General features: G+C 41.3%; 1 protein-coding gene across 1 annotated transcript in view; it reads right to left on the bottom strand.

The window, feature by feature from the left end:
• The window catches only part of sema6cb (semaphorin 6Cb), a 188,795-nt gene that overhangs the window by 33,831 nt on the left and 139,479 nt on the right, over positions 1–15,485 (bottom strand). Inside the window, exon 17 of the mRNA XM_079640911.1 lies at positions 6,815–6,934. Coding sequence (XP_079497037.1) covers positions 6,815–6,934 — 120 coding nt within the window. The remainder of the gene's footprint in view (positions 1–6,814; positions 6,935–15,485) is intronic.

Raw genomic sequence — 15,485 nt, 5'->3', positions numbered from 1 at the left:
GAGCTAACCCTAATCTTAATTACACCCTGATCCCTAGCTCAATTCAAATCCTCAACTTCCCCCTTAAAGTCACAACAAAATGAGAAACTACTTTGTCTTCTCGCGTGCCAATTCTTCCCAGCCGTTTACAGATATATTTTTAATAAACCAAAACATATTTTCTCTTCAAATCTAATTACATCCTGAAAAGCAGTGCTTCTTAAATGGTAATCTCTGTGTGCACCAGGGGGCAAAAACAAAAGCTCCCACCCATAAAACTATCTCAAGACCTGAAGTATCCCACTGCTAGATACCCTGCGTGTTTTGAACTCATTAAATTACCTCTTTGTTCAATATATTCCAGACACAAAAAACTTTCTTGAAAGTAAAAGAGAGATCAGTGTGAGGACTCGAAACACACGTGCACAAAACCGCCTTTTTTGTTGTTCTCTTTGGGTTTAGTAAGATATTCACTTTGAATAATTAAGATTTCAAAGTGCTGGTATGTAAACCTTTTCGTCATTGGACTGAAGAAGTTGTATCAAACTTCTTGTTCTTCTTCCAACACTCTGCAAGACGCTAATAAGCCTATTTCCCAAATGTTGTGAATGTTGCTTCAACGGAGTAAACGAAGCATCAAGAGGTTAAACAAACACCCTGCCAACATGTAAGAAACCTCCCACTCGTAGACTTGAACATTTTCAACCAAAAGTTAATAAATTCCTCAGCATCACAGCAAGGAGATGGTGTTAAAAGAAAGATCAAAATGTCAATAGAGACTTTCCAAAGACCTCCTGAAACCTATGAGCAGAGAAATGGTACTCGAGGTTTGAGGAGTTTCAATGCGTCTCGATGTTTCCCTTTCTTTGGGTCACCACTGCATAAGCTGGGTGTGATGCAAGTTCAAGCTAAACACTTCATCTAATGTACAGAGACACAGTTCAGGTTTACACGAGTTTCTGATCAAATACATTGTCCATGCTGCCTATTTATTCATTTATGCTGAGAGTTGGATGGAAAGTAAAATACAACGTGTATTTTACAGGTTATATGAGTCTTAAGGAGGCGTGTGGTACAGTGGGTTGAGCGTTGGTGTTCGGGTCAGGGGGTCACACGTTCAAACCCCAGTGCAGTCAGCATGTCTTTGTGTCCCTGAAGACACTTCACCCCAAATTGCTCCTGTGGGGATTGCCCACAGTATTGAGTCGCTTTGGATAAAAGCATCTAACATGTGACATGTAATGTAATGTGAAGTAAGATTAGCTTAGCATAAATGCTGGAAGCAGCTAACGTAACTCTAAATAAATAAATACATCTGTAACAAGCAGCCCTAAAGCTAAATTAATAACATCTTATATACTATACAACAACCAAAGACAACAACATGCAACTTTTATTTGTATTTTACTCTCTTGGGTCTTTGATGACTGTTTTTAAATGTATGTAAATGTCATAGTATACTTTGCTTCTGCTTCACTATATCTTGATGCACATTTCATTTCTTGTAAAGCACTTTGAATAGCCTTTTACTGAAATGTGATTTATAAATAAGCTTGCCTTGCCTTGCCTTGCAACTGTAGGTTTCACAGTAGTTGCTACATGATCATTTCTTTGCCTGGGACTTCATTTCTGTCAACGTGAGATTGCTAGATACCCAGATGCTTCCAGTCTTTATGCTAAGCTAAGCTAACCAGCTGATTGAAACAGCTGGTTAGACATGGCTCCACTGAAGTATCTGTGCCTGGCAAAGAGTCGAGCAGCTTTGAATTCAAAATCCCCAAAACGTCAGGGGACTCGGTACGGTGTTTGATTTAAGTAAGATTACCTAAAAAATGCCGCTCTGAAAGACACGGACATGAGAGGGCAAACAGAAACATGCATCTGCAACCCAAATGAAATCCGATTAGCCTCTGTCCGTGAGAGGGCAGGCAGAGTAATGCGTCTGGGAGGCCATGCAGAGGATATGCAATAATTCCTGCTCTGCACATTTTCTGCCGTCAAAATAATCTATTGGAAGCCAGTCAACAGTGGAAGTGGTGCTGTGTGTGTGTGTGTGTGTGTGTGTGTGTGTGTGTGTGTGTGTGTGTGTGTGAGATGGACGGGGAAAGTGAGTGGAGCGGTATGTCAGTCTACAGAAAACTCCACACAAACAAAGTTTACAACCAGCGCGCATGGAGGTAAGAGGGAAAACACCCGACACAGGTTTTACATCAACCACACGGCGACATGTCCTCCACAGGAACGTAGGAGGAGGAAATAGTCCCTTTAACAGCCTGTACTGCATCCATCTACCCGTCTGCCCATCCATCCATCTGTCCAACAACACATCCATCTTTCTTTCTCTTTCATTTCGCCAGACACACCAAAGCGTGATGGCAACACACTTTTTTATTTATGACAGGCTAAGAGACAGAGAGGGAAGCTGATGTGGAAAAATAAAATGAAAAGAGAGCAGTAGAGGACGACTGGCCTGTTGCTCTCACATTAAAGACGACATATTATGCTTTGAAACCAGACCCCAGTCTGCTCTGATTGGTTCGCTGGTCAGCACTGTTGTGATTGGTCAACCGCTTAGAGATGCCCCGCCCCTTATCACAACATGTTGGAGCGCTAGCCAATAGAAGCACGAGTGTTACGTATTGGTGTCGCTATGTTCTGTAAGTAAGGAGTCCAATGAGGGGGGGGGTTTGACATGCACTAAAACCTATAGAACACACTAGCAGAAAGGGAAACCCCCAAAATTTAGCAGTTTAAATTCAATGATTGAATTCACTTTTTGCATGACCTTCCTTTCTTTGTTATATTTAAATGTTCACTTTGTTCCATCATTGTCTGACTCCAGCAGCTCAGAGTTTGACCTGTAACCCAAATTAACTTTTTCTATAATGTCTCCTCCTTATCTACATCACGCACACGTCTTGCCCTGCTCCTTGGCTTAGCGAGTGAGGTAGTGAACTAAAAGAGCAGCGATAGCGTCAGATTACAGGCCAGACACGGCAGCTAATTAGCAGCTCGACTGCAGCATGAAAACACCGTCACTAATGTTAAGGTGGGTCAGTCAAGAGGCTGGATGGTGTGATAAACAACATTGATTAACAAACACTCTCTGCCCCTGTGCTAGATTTAACTTAGCCTTTAAAAACAAACTCAACACTTTTATTTTAAAAAGACAAATGTTAAGGTGGGTCGGTTTAAAATTGTTTTCTATCTGTGTTTTTAAATGTTTGTTTTACTTTTATGTATGCACCACAACCAAGCCCCCAGGAAGTGTGCCGGACTCTGATGAAAATATTCGTTGTGTCCAAACGGCGGTACCACAATTTCCGTATCAGTCCGTGACGTCACCCGGCCTAGATTGACTTTTTCCCATTGACTAACATTGGGAAAGAGATGTCTGTAAATCAGCTGATCATTTTTAAAACTACCCAGTATGAACTATTTGATAGCCCTTATTATAATTATTAGGTCCTTAAAGTTTTAAAATGCACTAAAAGCCGAATCTAGATTTATTTTCTGTCTCCATTCTTTCTAGGGAGCCGAGAGTGGGAGCTCCGGGGGCGGGGCTTAAGGGGCCATGCTCTGTGAGCGAACATACGGGTTCTTCTGCTCTGACAGCCAGGCATGATGGGTAATCTGTTTTGCTCTCAAAAGTTGGGCCATTTTGTCCTCATGCGCCAATGAGCAGCTCTCATAGGAAAGAACGAGACCCCGCCTCCCACGCTGTATCCAGTTCTTATTATACATCCATGACCACAACACCAAGTCAAATTCCTCGTACGTGTCAACCTTCCTGGTTATAAACCTGTTTCTGATTATGATGCTGATTGTTATGATATGTAGGCCCAATCCCAAACCAACCCCTACAGCCTCCCCCTACCCACGTTCACTCATTTTGCGGCCTTGCCTGGATGGTCCCACACATCAAGTGTCGTTTTAAACCGAAAGTAAGGAGCGGGAGTGATTAACCCTTTAACAGTGAGTCTGCATCGGTCCTGACTCCCGACTAACTACCTGACCATAAGCAATGCTATTTGTGTCCGTCATGAAACACACCGTGTACAAGAAGATCTATGCAAACATTTACTAGTAAACTGATATTTATACACAGAAAACAACTTCCAAGTTCAATTGTATTTTCTTTAACATAGGGTAATATACACCCCTCAAGTCTAGATACCGTTAACTGTGTGCAGTTGATTGTAAAGTGTTGTATATTCCACACGTTTTAAACAAGATGTTTAAAAAATAAATAAACGCCACTTAAGATTTTAGTATTTTTATGGTAGTTATTATTTGTTGTGTTGCTGATTCTAAACCATGGTTACGACACGTTACGACAGTTCCTGGATCTTCTGGAGAGAGGGGAGTTTGAACCAAAGCTTGCTGCTGCATTTACACTCTCCAGCTTTCAGAAGGGAGCCTCGTTCAGCTGCGATTGTGATACTGTCGTAACGTGTCGTAACCATAGTTCAACCGTCCAGGAACGGGAGGGTGTAGAGGTTGGGACGTGTTCAACACCACTGACTCCTTTAGATTGTAAGCACAAGTGTGTTTAAATTGTGACTCTATGCAGCTTAGCTTTCAATCAAATAAGTAGATTTTCTTCAGATTTCAATTGGTCTGTTACTTTTCTAATTTCTCCTCCTCCTCCTCCAGTTTTCTCAAGCCCTCACTCTGACATCCTGTGGAGCATAAACTCTGAAAACCAATAACATGGAGGTTTTATTTTAATATGCGTAATACACGTGGGCCACTTGTGGATAAACATAATTGGATACATGGTTCTGCTCTCAAGAGGGAACAGCAGAGTGTTTTAGTTAAAGCTGCTGGTCTGGTATTCATCATGTTGTTGTTGCTCACTTCTCTGATTTCAGATTAAGTATTGATTATCACGAGTACATCGCCGCAGAGGTGCATGCTGGTCCGGATGATGTGCACGTCGCTGAACAACTCAATCGAGGAGATATGACAATGATTGCTTCTGCGGCTGCTCGGCCACACGTTATTGACTAAGTTACAAATGTGTCCGCTGTGAGTGAGAGAACTAATCATGTCTTTATATAGCGCTGAGCGTCCGTGTGATTTCAGAGCCGAACACCAGGGTGGCTGAACTCGCTAATTAGTCTGACTTTTGTCCGGAGAAGAATTAAAGTCCAGGCCTCCTGCTGGAGTGTTTGATTAGAAAGCAAATCTGCTCGCTTCAGTCCCGCGGAGGTCTGTGATTGGAGACCCATTAACCTTCTGTTAAAGGGGCAATGCACATTGAACCATATCAGGCAGAAAAGGACTGCTGAACTGTTAATGAACGTTTGAAGCTCGCTGCACTTCAGACCACGACCCAGCGAGTGAAGTAAAAGCACGTGGTCTTACATGATAAAAAGCTAGCTGCCACATCAGATAACATTTCCACCTTGTATTCGCCAGTACAATGATAGTATTCTGTGTATATCTTACGGCCCGTCCACACAGCAGCTTTAAAAAAATCTTCCAACGCTTCTCTGCCCATTGACTTTGAATGGGGTGACGTCACTTTGCCTCGCTTTTCGCCGAACTGCATTGTGGGAAAGCAAAGCGAAGATTTCCAGGATTTCCAGGATTTTCAGGATTCAAAAGTTGAGCAATGTTCAACTTTTGAAGCTGAGCTGGAAGCGTCAGCCAATCAAATCCTGTTTATGCAAATCTGACAGTTCAAGTGCTAGCCAATCAAACCGCGTGTAAGCTGGGAGAGACATACCGCAGTTCATTTCCTCATATTGCAAACGAGAAATTACGGTAGCAAATCACCCGGTTCTTTATGACCAGTAACTATTTACCGGGATACAAACCGGAGGAACCAGGCATGGAGGGAGGTGGCAGAGACAGTGGGGGAAACTGGTAGGTTTTCACCTGTTTGGAGAGTTTATATCCAGTTTACTTCGTTTTAACATTTCTATTGCTTTGTATGTCGGGGGCGGGAGATTCATGTGATTGGTTGTTGGTCGCGTTGCTCACAAAAAATCCCCAAGCTTTCAGACACGCCCACCTCCAAGATTTTCAAGATTTTTTTTTAACGCTGCTGTGTGGACGGGCCGTTACCGTATGTTTTCTCCAACTGCCCTTTGAAACTACCTGCAGGATGTTCCAGTTGTGCTCCCTTCCAACAATGGGAATATTCTGCATGTATGGAGCATTATCTCATTCATCCGTTATCTTTAAACACTCCACATCTCCACAAGAATGCAAACTAAAGTTTTGTGGGAGTTTGTGTTGACAGAGTGAGTAAACTGGGACCGTAGCTGTCAGCTGTCAGACACACTTTCTGACTTTATTCGCCTTTCACTGAGCCCTAAAAACATTCAACATATTCTTCTGTTGCAGAGTTTTTCCACCTGATACACCGAGCTTTTTCACTTGGAAAGAGCAGCAGGAGAAACGGTGGCTGCATAGTGTCCCCGGTGCAACGTGCACACAAAGGAAAAGAACACCTGAAATAAACTACAGTTCAGCTACAAGCCACCGACACCAGCACAGCTCTTTGGATCATGTGTGACACTTTAAAATAAAGGGTAGAGCAATGTATGTCATTGAGATAAATTGCAATTATTTTTGTAACTTTCTCATAACTTTAAATCATCCTTAAAACAGACAATCCATTATTTGAGCACTTAAGAAGAAGACAGACAGCACTGCAGCTTTCACAGAATGCACTCACACGGCACCCTATAATAAGTACAAATTGTGCCATTAGTGACTCATTCTGCGTGTGCGCGCGTGTGTGTGTGTGTGTGTGTGTGTGTGTGTGTGTGTGTGTGTGTGTGTGTGTGTGTGTGTGTGTGTTATTGAGAGAGAGACTTACTTGAAGCCAGGTGAGACGGTGGCACAGCTTCCAGACCTGAGCCAAACGCAGTAAGGGTCCCGCGAAGACAGACAGCTTCTGCACGAGAGACATACAGACACACAGTGAGTGATGGAGGTAATTGTGGAGATTAGTGTGTCTGTGTGTGTGTGTGTGTGTGTGTGTGTGTGTGTGTGTGTGTGTGTGTGTGTGTGTGTGTGTGTGTGTGTGTGTGTATAGTTTCTTCTAAAGCCATTATATTGAACATGTGGCAGAGACAGAAGTCACAGAAACACCCCCACTCATTAAATCGGAGATAAAATTGCTGAAGTTTCATTTTCATTAGGCGTGATGAAAATAGTTATCATTCAGCATCTCTGAGTGTCAAAACAAAAGCGCTATTATGGCAGCATAAATCTTTACATCCTAGCCGTGAGTCTTCATGCAGCTCCAGTCATTTTGTTCTTATGCTAATTAATGGATTTGTTTACAGAGTGTGCTGATCTAAAAACAGTACAGCTACATCTTGTGATCAATGGATGGGAACACATGGCTGGCTTTTTATAACGTGAGCCACACAGAGTCTGCTCAGCAGTGCCTTTGCTGTATGTGTGAATACAAAAATGCAATTGGTTGTTTTTTAACATTCAGTTTTAAACATTGACAATACATCTCCCAATCATACGGTCTTCTTCAGAACAAATGCAGACGATCACAAAAGAGATTAGTTTTCTTTATACTGAGGACTTTTGTTTTCCTACTGAATTCAAATACCTTGTTTTTTATAGGAGTAATGTACAATTTGTGAACGACAAAAGACAACTTCGGTGTTTAACTACCTATTTACTTCATTTATTAGTTTTTCTTTTTTGCTTCTTTGTTGAGGCCTTCTCCAGCAGAGATGGCAAAAGTACACACATCCTTTCCTCAAGTAGAAGTACAGATACTCGTGTTTTAAAATACTCTGGTAAAAGTAGAAGTACTGACTAAACTTCTTTACTCAAGTAAAAGTAAAGAGGCTTTGAAATGTACTTCAGTAAAAAGTACCCATAACTAGCAGCTGATTTAAAGAGTACCTGACCTCCCTTTATATTAATAGAACAATAATGTCATTGTTAGCTAATGAATGTTTCCATGCTGAACAACGGCAACATGACAACGTTTTCATTGGTCCCTCTTCTTTAGAGAAGACCAGGAAATGATGGATACACGGATCGTGTTCAAATCAATAGGCACGCAATGACTCTAAATAATAATGATCACGCCACCAAACACACATTCAGACTAAAGGAACCAGCCTGTTTGGGAAATGAGAGAAGTAGAAAGTAGAGGTATTTGGGTTCAAAATGTAAGAAGTAGAAAGTACAGGTATTTGGGTTCAACATGTGAGAAGTAGAAAGTACAGGTATTTGAGTTCAACATGTGAGAAGTAGAAAGTACAGGTATTTGTGTTCAACATGTAAGAAGTAGAAAGTAAAGCTATTTGTGTTCAACATGTAAGAAGTAGAAAGTACAGGTATTTGTGTTCAACATGTGAGAAGTAGAAAGTACAGGTATTTGTGTTCAACATGTAAGAAGTAGAAAGTACAGGTATTTGGGTTCAACATGTAAGAAGTAGAAAGTACAGGTATTTGTGTTCAACATGTAAGAAGTAGAAAGTACAGGTATTTGTGTTCAACATGTAAGAAGTAGAAAGTAAAGCTATTTGTGTTCAACATGTAAGAAGTAGAAAGTACAGGTATTTGTGTTCAACATGTAAGAAGTAGAAAGTACAGGTATTTGGGTTCAACATGTAAGAAGTAGAAAGTACAGGTATTTGTGTTCAACATGTAAGAAGTAGAAAGTACAGGTATTTGTGTTCAACATGTAAGAAGTAGAAAGTACAGGTATTTGAGTTCAAAATGTAAGAAGTAGAAAGTACAGGTATTTGTGTTCAACATGTAAGAAGTAGAAAGTACAGGTATTTGAGTTCAAAATGTAAGAAGTAGAAAGTTCAGGTATTTGGGTTCAACATGTAAGAAGTAGAAAGTACAGGTATTAGTGTTCAACATGTAAGAAGTCAAAGTAAAAAGTCGTCAGAAAAATGTAAGTACAGTAACAAAGTATTTGTACTCCACTACTTCCATCCTCTGTTCTCCAGTGAGTCTGTGTTATTCCCGGGATGTGAGCTAAGCGACAGCTGGAAGTTATGATCCGCGGCCTCGGTAGCTGGATGAATCCCTTCCCCCCTCGGCAGCTAATGGATGTTCCCGACACACCGTGGCCGCGGGCGAAACAAACGCACCTATCTGTTCATCATAGCGTGACAGAATATGAGAGGCCTGAAGTTTAAAAGAGGGATGAGGGACACGTGCACACTCATGTCGTATATAAACTGCAAATATGAGAACAGCGAACAAATGATTCTGTCTGTCCCTGAAACCACAGCCGGACACGCCTGGCCTATTTTCCCATAATGCTTCAGTGCGGAGCCCTTTCTCCCTGTCATGTAACTGCAGAGGACAGAGGTGATGGAGAGGAGAGAAGGCATGGGGAGAGGGAGAAGCATGTAGACCTTATGGCTAGTGTATGAATAATTTATTGAAGCTATGCAGTGTCACACACGATGGCGAGATACATTTTAACACCTCCAGGTGCTTTCTGTCACACTGCGATGCTGTGACAGACAGAAAGTTGTTTCTGCTGAGCAAAGGAGAGTTTGTGTTTCACTCTGAAGTTTGGATTTCCATTTCTCATGCATGCTGAGAGGCGTCAATACTGAGCGACGGGAGTTAGTTGAAGAAATATGAGCAATATTCAGAGACTCCAGTCTCCGCTCTAGTTCAGGAGTATGATTAGAATAACGTATCATAACATTTCCAGTATGTGGTTGTAGGTGTTCACGTAACTCATTTTATTTATAGTATTTGGGCAGGTTAAGGGACACTGACACCTTGTGAAAATAGTCCAGGGCTTTAACTGTGAATAATGACTACTTCAATAGGATGCTTATTAGGGCTGCACGATATTGAAAAAAACTGACATTGCGATATTTTTTTTTCCCCTGCGATATATATTGCGTTTTTTTTAACTATATTTAACCGGAAGACGGATTTTAGTCACGGACGTCTGGATCTTAACTGGTTGACTCATCATACCTTAAGTCATGATCCAACATGTCATGATAATGCATGTGGCTTACCCTCAAATAAGAGGGTTCATCTGTGAGTGAAGAAGAGAAGAAACTTTTTGTATCTAAAATAGTTCCAGATGGCAGATGTTGCTTTTCTTTTTGGAAGTAAATCTTCATTCTCGCCGGTATTGTCCTCCTGTGCCGCGCTCATTTTTTACCGGTGTACCAATGGTCTGCAAACTAGCGGGGCGGGGCCTGCTGTGATCTGATCAAGAATGATTGTGATTGGTGGTTTGCTGTGCATGCAGACTCAGAGCTTGCATGTCACTCACTCAAGTACCCCTGACATGAGAGCCCCGCAAGTTTTCCTTTTGTAGCAAACAGCAAAATAATTGTAACAAAAAAAAAGTTATAAAACATTCATAAAATCCTACGTCCCTGCGATGTGAATATCGCGCATATCGCGGTTATCGCCATGAAACGATATAACGTTCAGCCCTAATACTTATCTAAAAATCAACCGTGGCCTGCAGACGCCTCACAGGATATTTCACTGAGCTGTTGTTGAGTTAAACAAACACCTCCTGACAGTCTAGACAAAAAACAAATCTTCACTAAATCTGTATGAGCTGCAGACTCGTTTGCTTTATTACAGAGACTGTCTTCTTTACCGAAACGCCAGCATGAATTGTTTGTGGAAATGCCTGAAAAGACTTGTTTACTTACTAACTTTGATGTCTTCTTGACAAGTGCTCTGAATCACCTGTCGTTGTTTCGTTTAATTTGTGCAACCTCTGAGTTAATTAGTTACATATCTCTATGGCATCTCCAGATAAGGTGTTTTTTCTTATTGGTTTTCTCTACATTTCCATGAACGCTAATTGAAAAGGATAATTAAAAACATATAGTGTGTGTGCAGAGGACTTTAAGGACGCCAATGCATCCATTTATTCTGCAGGTGTAGGACGGGGAAGCGACTGTTGATTTCCCTTCAGTCTGAAGGAGCGGCACACTGAAGAGCTCTCAGTGGGATTCCTCTGTGATGTTTACAGGCTGAAGGTGAAGACGGTGTGACACCTGCACTCCCTTTAGATACTTTTAGATATTTAAAACAGGCCGCAGGAGTCCTCATTAAAACATCTGTGACTGTTGTGAAGGTCTGACATGACCACCAGCGCTCTGCGGATGTTTTTCAGACATTTTCTATTTTTGTTTACTTTCACCTCTGATGGCGTTATTCAGCGATACTCATGTCTAAAGGGGCTTTAGATTGGCAGCAGGGAAACATCACTGTGGTTCGTTTGTCTATTGTCTCTGCATACTTTGTGCTCATGTCGCTGCTGCTGGGTGAACAATATAGTTAACTCCAGTGATATTTCACAATTATAAAGAGACAGGACGAGGGCCAATAGGATCAGGGTGCAGTGAGGTAAACGTGAGGCAGAGGGGCTGACAGCAGAAGAGTTTATATTAACAAGCCTGACATGTCATCATTTCTCTTAACACCTGAAATCATACCTCTTAATCATCATAAATGTGACTCTGTACATATATATCATCACTATTATTATTATAAATACATACTATTATTTATTACATTACAGATTTTATTTTTATATTCCTGGAAATAATTACTGCACTTTATTCCTTAATCCTAAGTATGTATGATGCGTGTATTTGTTGTCTTATGTTGTTCTGTTTGGATGGCACCCTTGAAAGGGAGAAGCATTTATTATCTCATTGTACATGTATAATGACTGGGGATGTAACGATACCAAAAACTCACGGTACGATAATATCGCGATAAAAAGTCCACGGTACGATATTTAACGCGATACTGAAAAATAAAGGAAAAAATGTGAATTTAATTTTTTTTTTTTTTTTTAAATTAAATAATACATCTGGTTTGTACAGTATTTGAGTAGGATAGTAGTATTTTAAAGTGTCAACAATATAATAATCAGACCCTGCAATAGAATAAATCAAGTTTCACTTTAGTTTTTCAAGTAACTCAACTCTAACTCACTCACTCAGCATCATCAAGGTTATCTTTTAGGAATATGAGCATGTCCACATTTCCAGGTAGAAGCTGGGATGTTTGGGCGTTTACAATATCCCCTGCTGTGGAAAAAACTATCTTGCTTGGTACTGATGTTGCTGGGACAGAGAGACATGCTTTGGCCATGGGTGACAGCAGTGGGTCAAACTGTGCATTGTCTCTCCACCTCTTCAAAAACAATACAGTTTTTGCCAAGAAGGTGAGGCTTATTGACAGGGCGAGATATAAATATACTGTTAGTACTTGTCAATGTCTCAAGGTATGTACATGTAGCCCTGGAAATACCATGTCCTTTTGTGTTATCTGTTGTTTTATGTTCATGTTGTAACCTACTTGTTGCCATGTTGGACAGGTCTCCCTTGAAAAAGAGATCGATGATCTCAATGGGACCATCTGGTTAAATAAAGTTTTTTGTTTTTTTTAATTATAAAAAAAAGTTATTTAAAAAAAAAAAAATCGCGGTGTATTTTTTCAGTCTCACGACGGTATTGAGACATCTATTTACTGCGATATCGCGACATTCGATATATCGTTACATCCCTAATAATGACATTAAACTATTCTATGTGAGGCTCTCAAAGTGGAGGGAAAGCAAATTATGTTGTGATTCTGCTGGGAGTGTGACTAATGGCTACTGATAATGTTTAATGCAGACTGCTCTGAATGGAGGAAGTAAACAGATGGAAGTCCAACCAGCATGTTATTCACTCAGACACAGACTGTAAGTAGGAGCAGGCGGTTGACGTGTCTGCTGACTGCTAACATGAGACTGGAACAACGTTTCTCAGAATAAAGTCATTCATGGTCTGAGAGACCTCTTAAAGGTACAGTACACATGTAAACAAAAGGGTTTAGGCACCACCAAGAGTCTAAACGTTTTCCGTCTTTGATCAACACCTCTTAGGGAAAACCCTTAATTTTATAAATAACTAATAATATAATTGTCTTGATGAAGTTAATACGATCAATGAATGTTTTAAAACAGAGAATAGTCAATGTGTTCTTTTTCTAAGAACAGTCACTGTTAAAACTGTTCATATAAAAGGAAATATCCACCGGAGTAGAACATCCCTGGATTTACAGACTCAGGGTTTGGGGCCTCTTTTGCCCTTTCATTGTATTTCATTATTACAACTCCCATTTCCTACAGTTCCTCTCCGCCGCTGAAACCTAATATTGGCAGCGGGGCCGCGAGTGATGGTGCAGGCTACAGTGACGGAGGGAGAAAAACAACCGAGAGAAAATGGAGGCAGACGACAGAGAAATCTGACGTGGAGGCAGACGGATTCATTGGAGTGGTAAAGGAGGACATGGAGCTGAAACCTGACCCCCCCCCGCCCGCTGCTGAGGGGCCCCTAATCCCAGGATGAGGTGTGCTGAGGCTCTAGTCTCTAGGAAGGATTTTGGGGATCTATTTGGTCCGTGTGCTCAAGTAGGACCGTCCCTATCTGTTATTCTTCTTTCTCTCTTCTCCATCGCTCAGAAAAGAAACTCAGCAGCCGCCATTGCTGGCTCCCAGCCAATCAGCTGGGTCCAATTTATGACTAAACGACGTTGAGAGCTTCTCCAGGCCTTTGCAATGAGGGCTTAGCATGCTATGGGGGTAAATGTATTCCCTGGTGAAGCCGGTGAGAAATCCTTCCTCTGGGTTGAGAGGGTTTGAGGGGAAAAAGGGGGGAGATACACGGGGGCCAACATTCCTCACAGCCCCAAAAATAGATCCCAAAGCTGAGGAGCGAGTACATTAAGTAAAGCAACGGCTGACAAAACAAAAGGCTGCACACAAAGAGAGTTCTGCTCATAAAGTGTTGCTCAAAGCACCGACGGACCCTTGACAGCAGCACTTTAAAGGTTCTGTTTTGTATCATTTACAGAGTTTACTCCACACACCGACCTATGGCCGCTGTGTTTATGGGCTGATACGTTGACGATGAAAAGAGAAACCCTGTTCCCAAAGACCGGGGTCAGGGGTCAGATACAAAAAATAAAAGTTCTCATGGAGAAAAATGATTTCTTTGCCATGTGTATCCGGGTTTCTAACCTTTGACATGTATACATGTTCATAAAAAAAACTTTATTGGATGCAGTGATGTGTCCTCCTTATACACAAATACTTTCATCCAAAGTCAGACTCCAACTGACATTAACACAGTAGACTACTACTACTACTACTACTACTACTACTGAATAAGAGGCGGGTAGGGGAGTAATCTGATTACTGACCTGCTGCATGAATAAGTGCTAGACCCTCCAGAAAAACGCGGGCTAAATTCCTTGATTATGCGATTAAACATGCAGGGTTTTTATGTGATTTTATGTGGTGAAATTGCGGGAAGTTGCGAAATATGTGGGGAAAAAGAATAACCATTTTTTTTTAAATATTGGGCTGTCTTATTTATTCTCTCTCACACAACCTGCCACTAACATTAAACCCCTTTACTATTCAATTAAACACATTCAATGTTTATTTATTGTAAAAGCAGTTGGGCTATTTTACACACACACACACACACACACACACACACACACACACACACACACACACACACACACACACACACACACACACACACACACACACACACACACACACACACACACACACACACACACACACACACACACACACACACACACACACACACACACACACACACACACACACACACACACACACACACACACACACACACACACACACACACACACACACACACACACACACACACACACACACACACACACACACACACCTGTTTTCATTTACTCGTTCGTTATCTGACCAGCTTCAATCTTGTAGGCTACTCACTTCGTTTCTTGTAGCCCTCGAAAGGGTTTTGGAGGTTGATGCCTCGGTGAACGTGAGTTGTTTGGCTTTCTTGTCCGCAGCAGCAGAAAGCATTTTTGAATGTTTGAATGAATCAAAGTGGGTCGTCACCGTGGACTTTCTCTTATGCTCCAACACACAGTTGCACGTTCACTCTATACAGTGTTGTTTACATTCTGTGATGCGCGAGCTGACGTCACGTCAAGACGAGTTAACTTTTTTTTCTTCTCAACTTTGTGGAAAAATGCGGGGATTATGCGGCCTTTTAAAAATCTGCGCCATTTTGCTGATTATGCGGTAAATTCTGCGATCGCAGAATCGCGTTTTTCTGGAGGGTCTAAAGTGCATGCACACATGATCACTGATTTCCTGTGTAACCTGATTTAAGAGGGAAAACACCTTCTGGCATTTGAGACGAAGGACCCAGCTCTGTTAATGTGCAATAACACAATAATGTCTCATTTATTCTGCTTTAAAATGTAATATTGTTATTATTTGCTGCTACGTTTGAATAAATGAATAATGGATTTCTGTACCAGTTACTGCTAACTGCAAATCCCAGGGATAGGAAATGATTACCTTTCTAGAAAGTCGCACTAAAAGCACTCTTATTGCAGCTTATGAATAGATGCGTTCAATCTTCAAGTTCAGGCAGGAATCAGATCAGAATCAGCTTATGAAGAAATCTTAAACT

The sequence above is a fragment of the Notothenia rossii genome, assembly GCF_949606895.1.
Source record: "Notothenia rossii genome assembly, chromosome: 7".
Classification (NCBI taxonomy): domain Eukaryota; kingdom Metazoa; phylum Chordata; class Actinopteri; order Perciformes; family Nototheniidae; genus Notothenia; species Notothenia rossii.
This window is presented reverse-complemented; position numbering and strand designations above follow the sequence as displayed.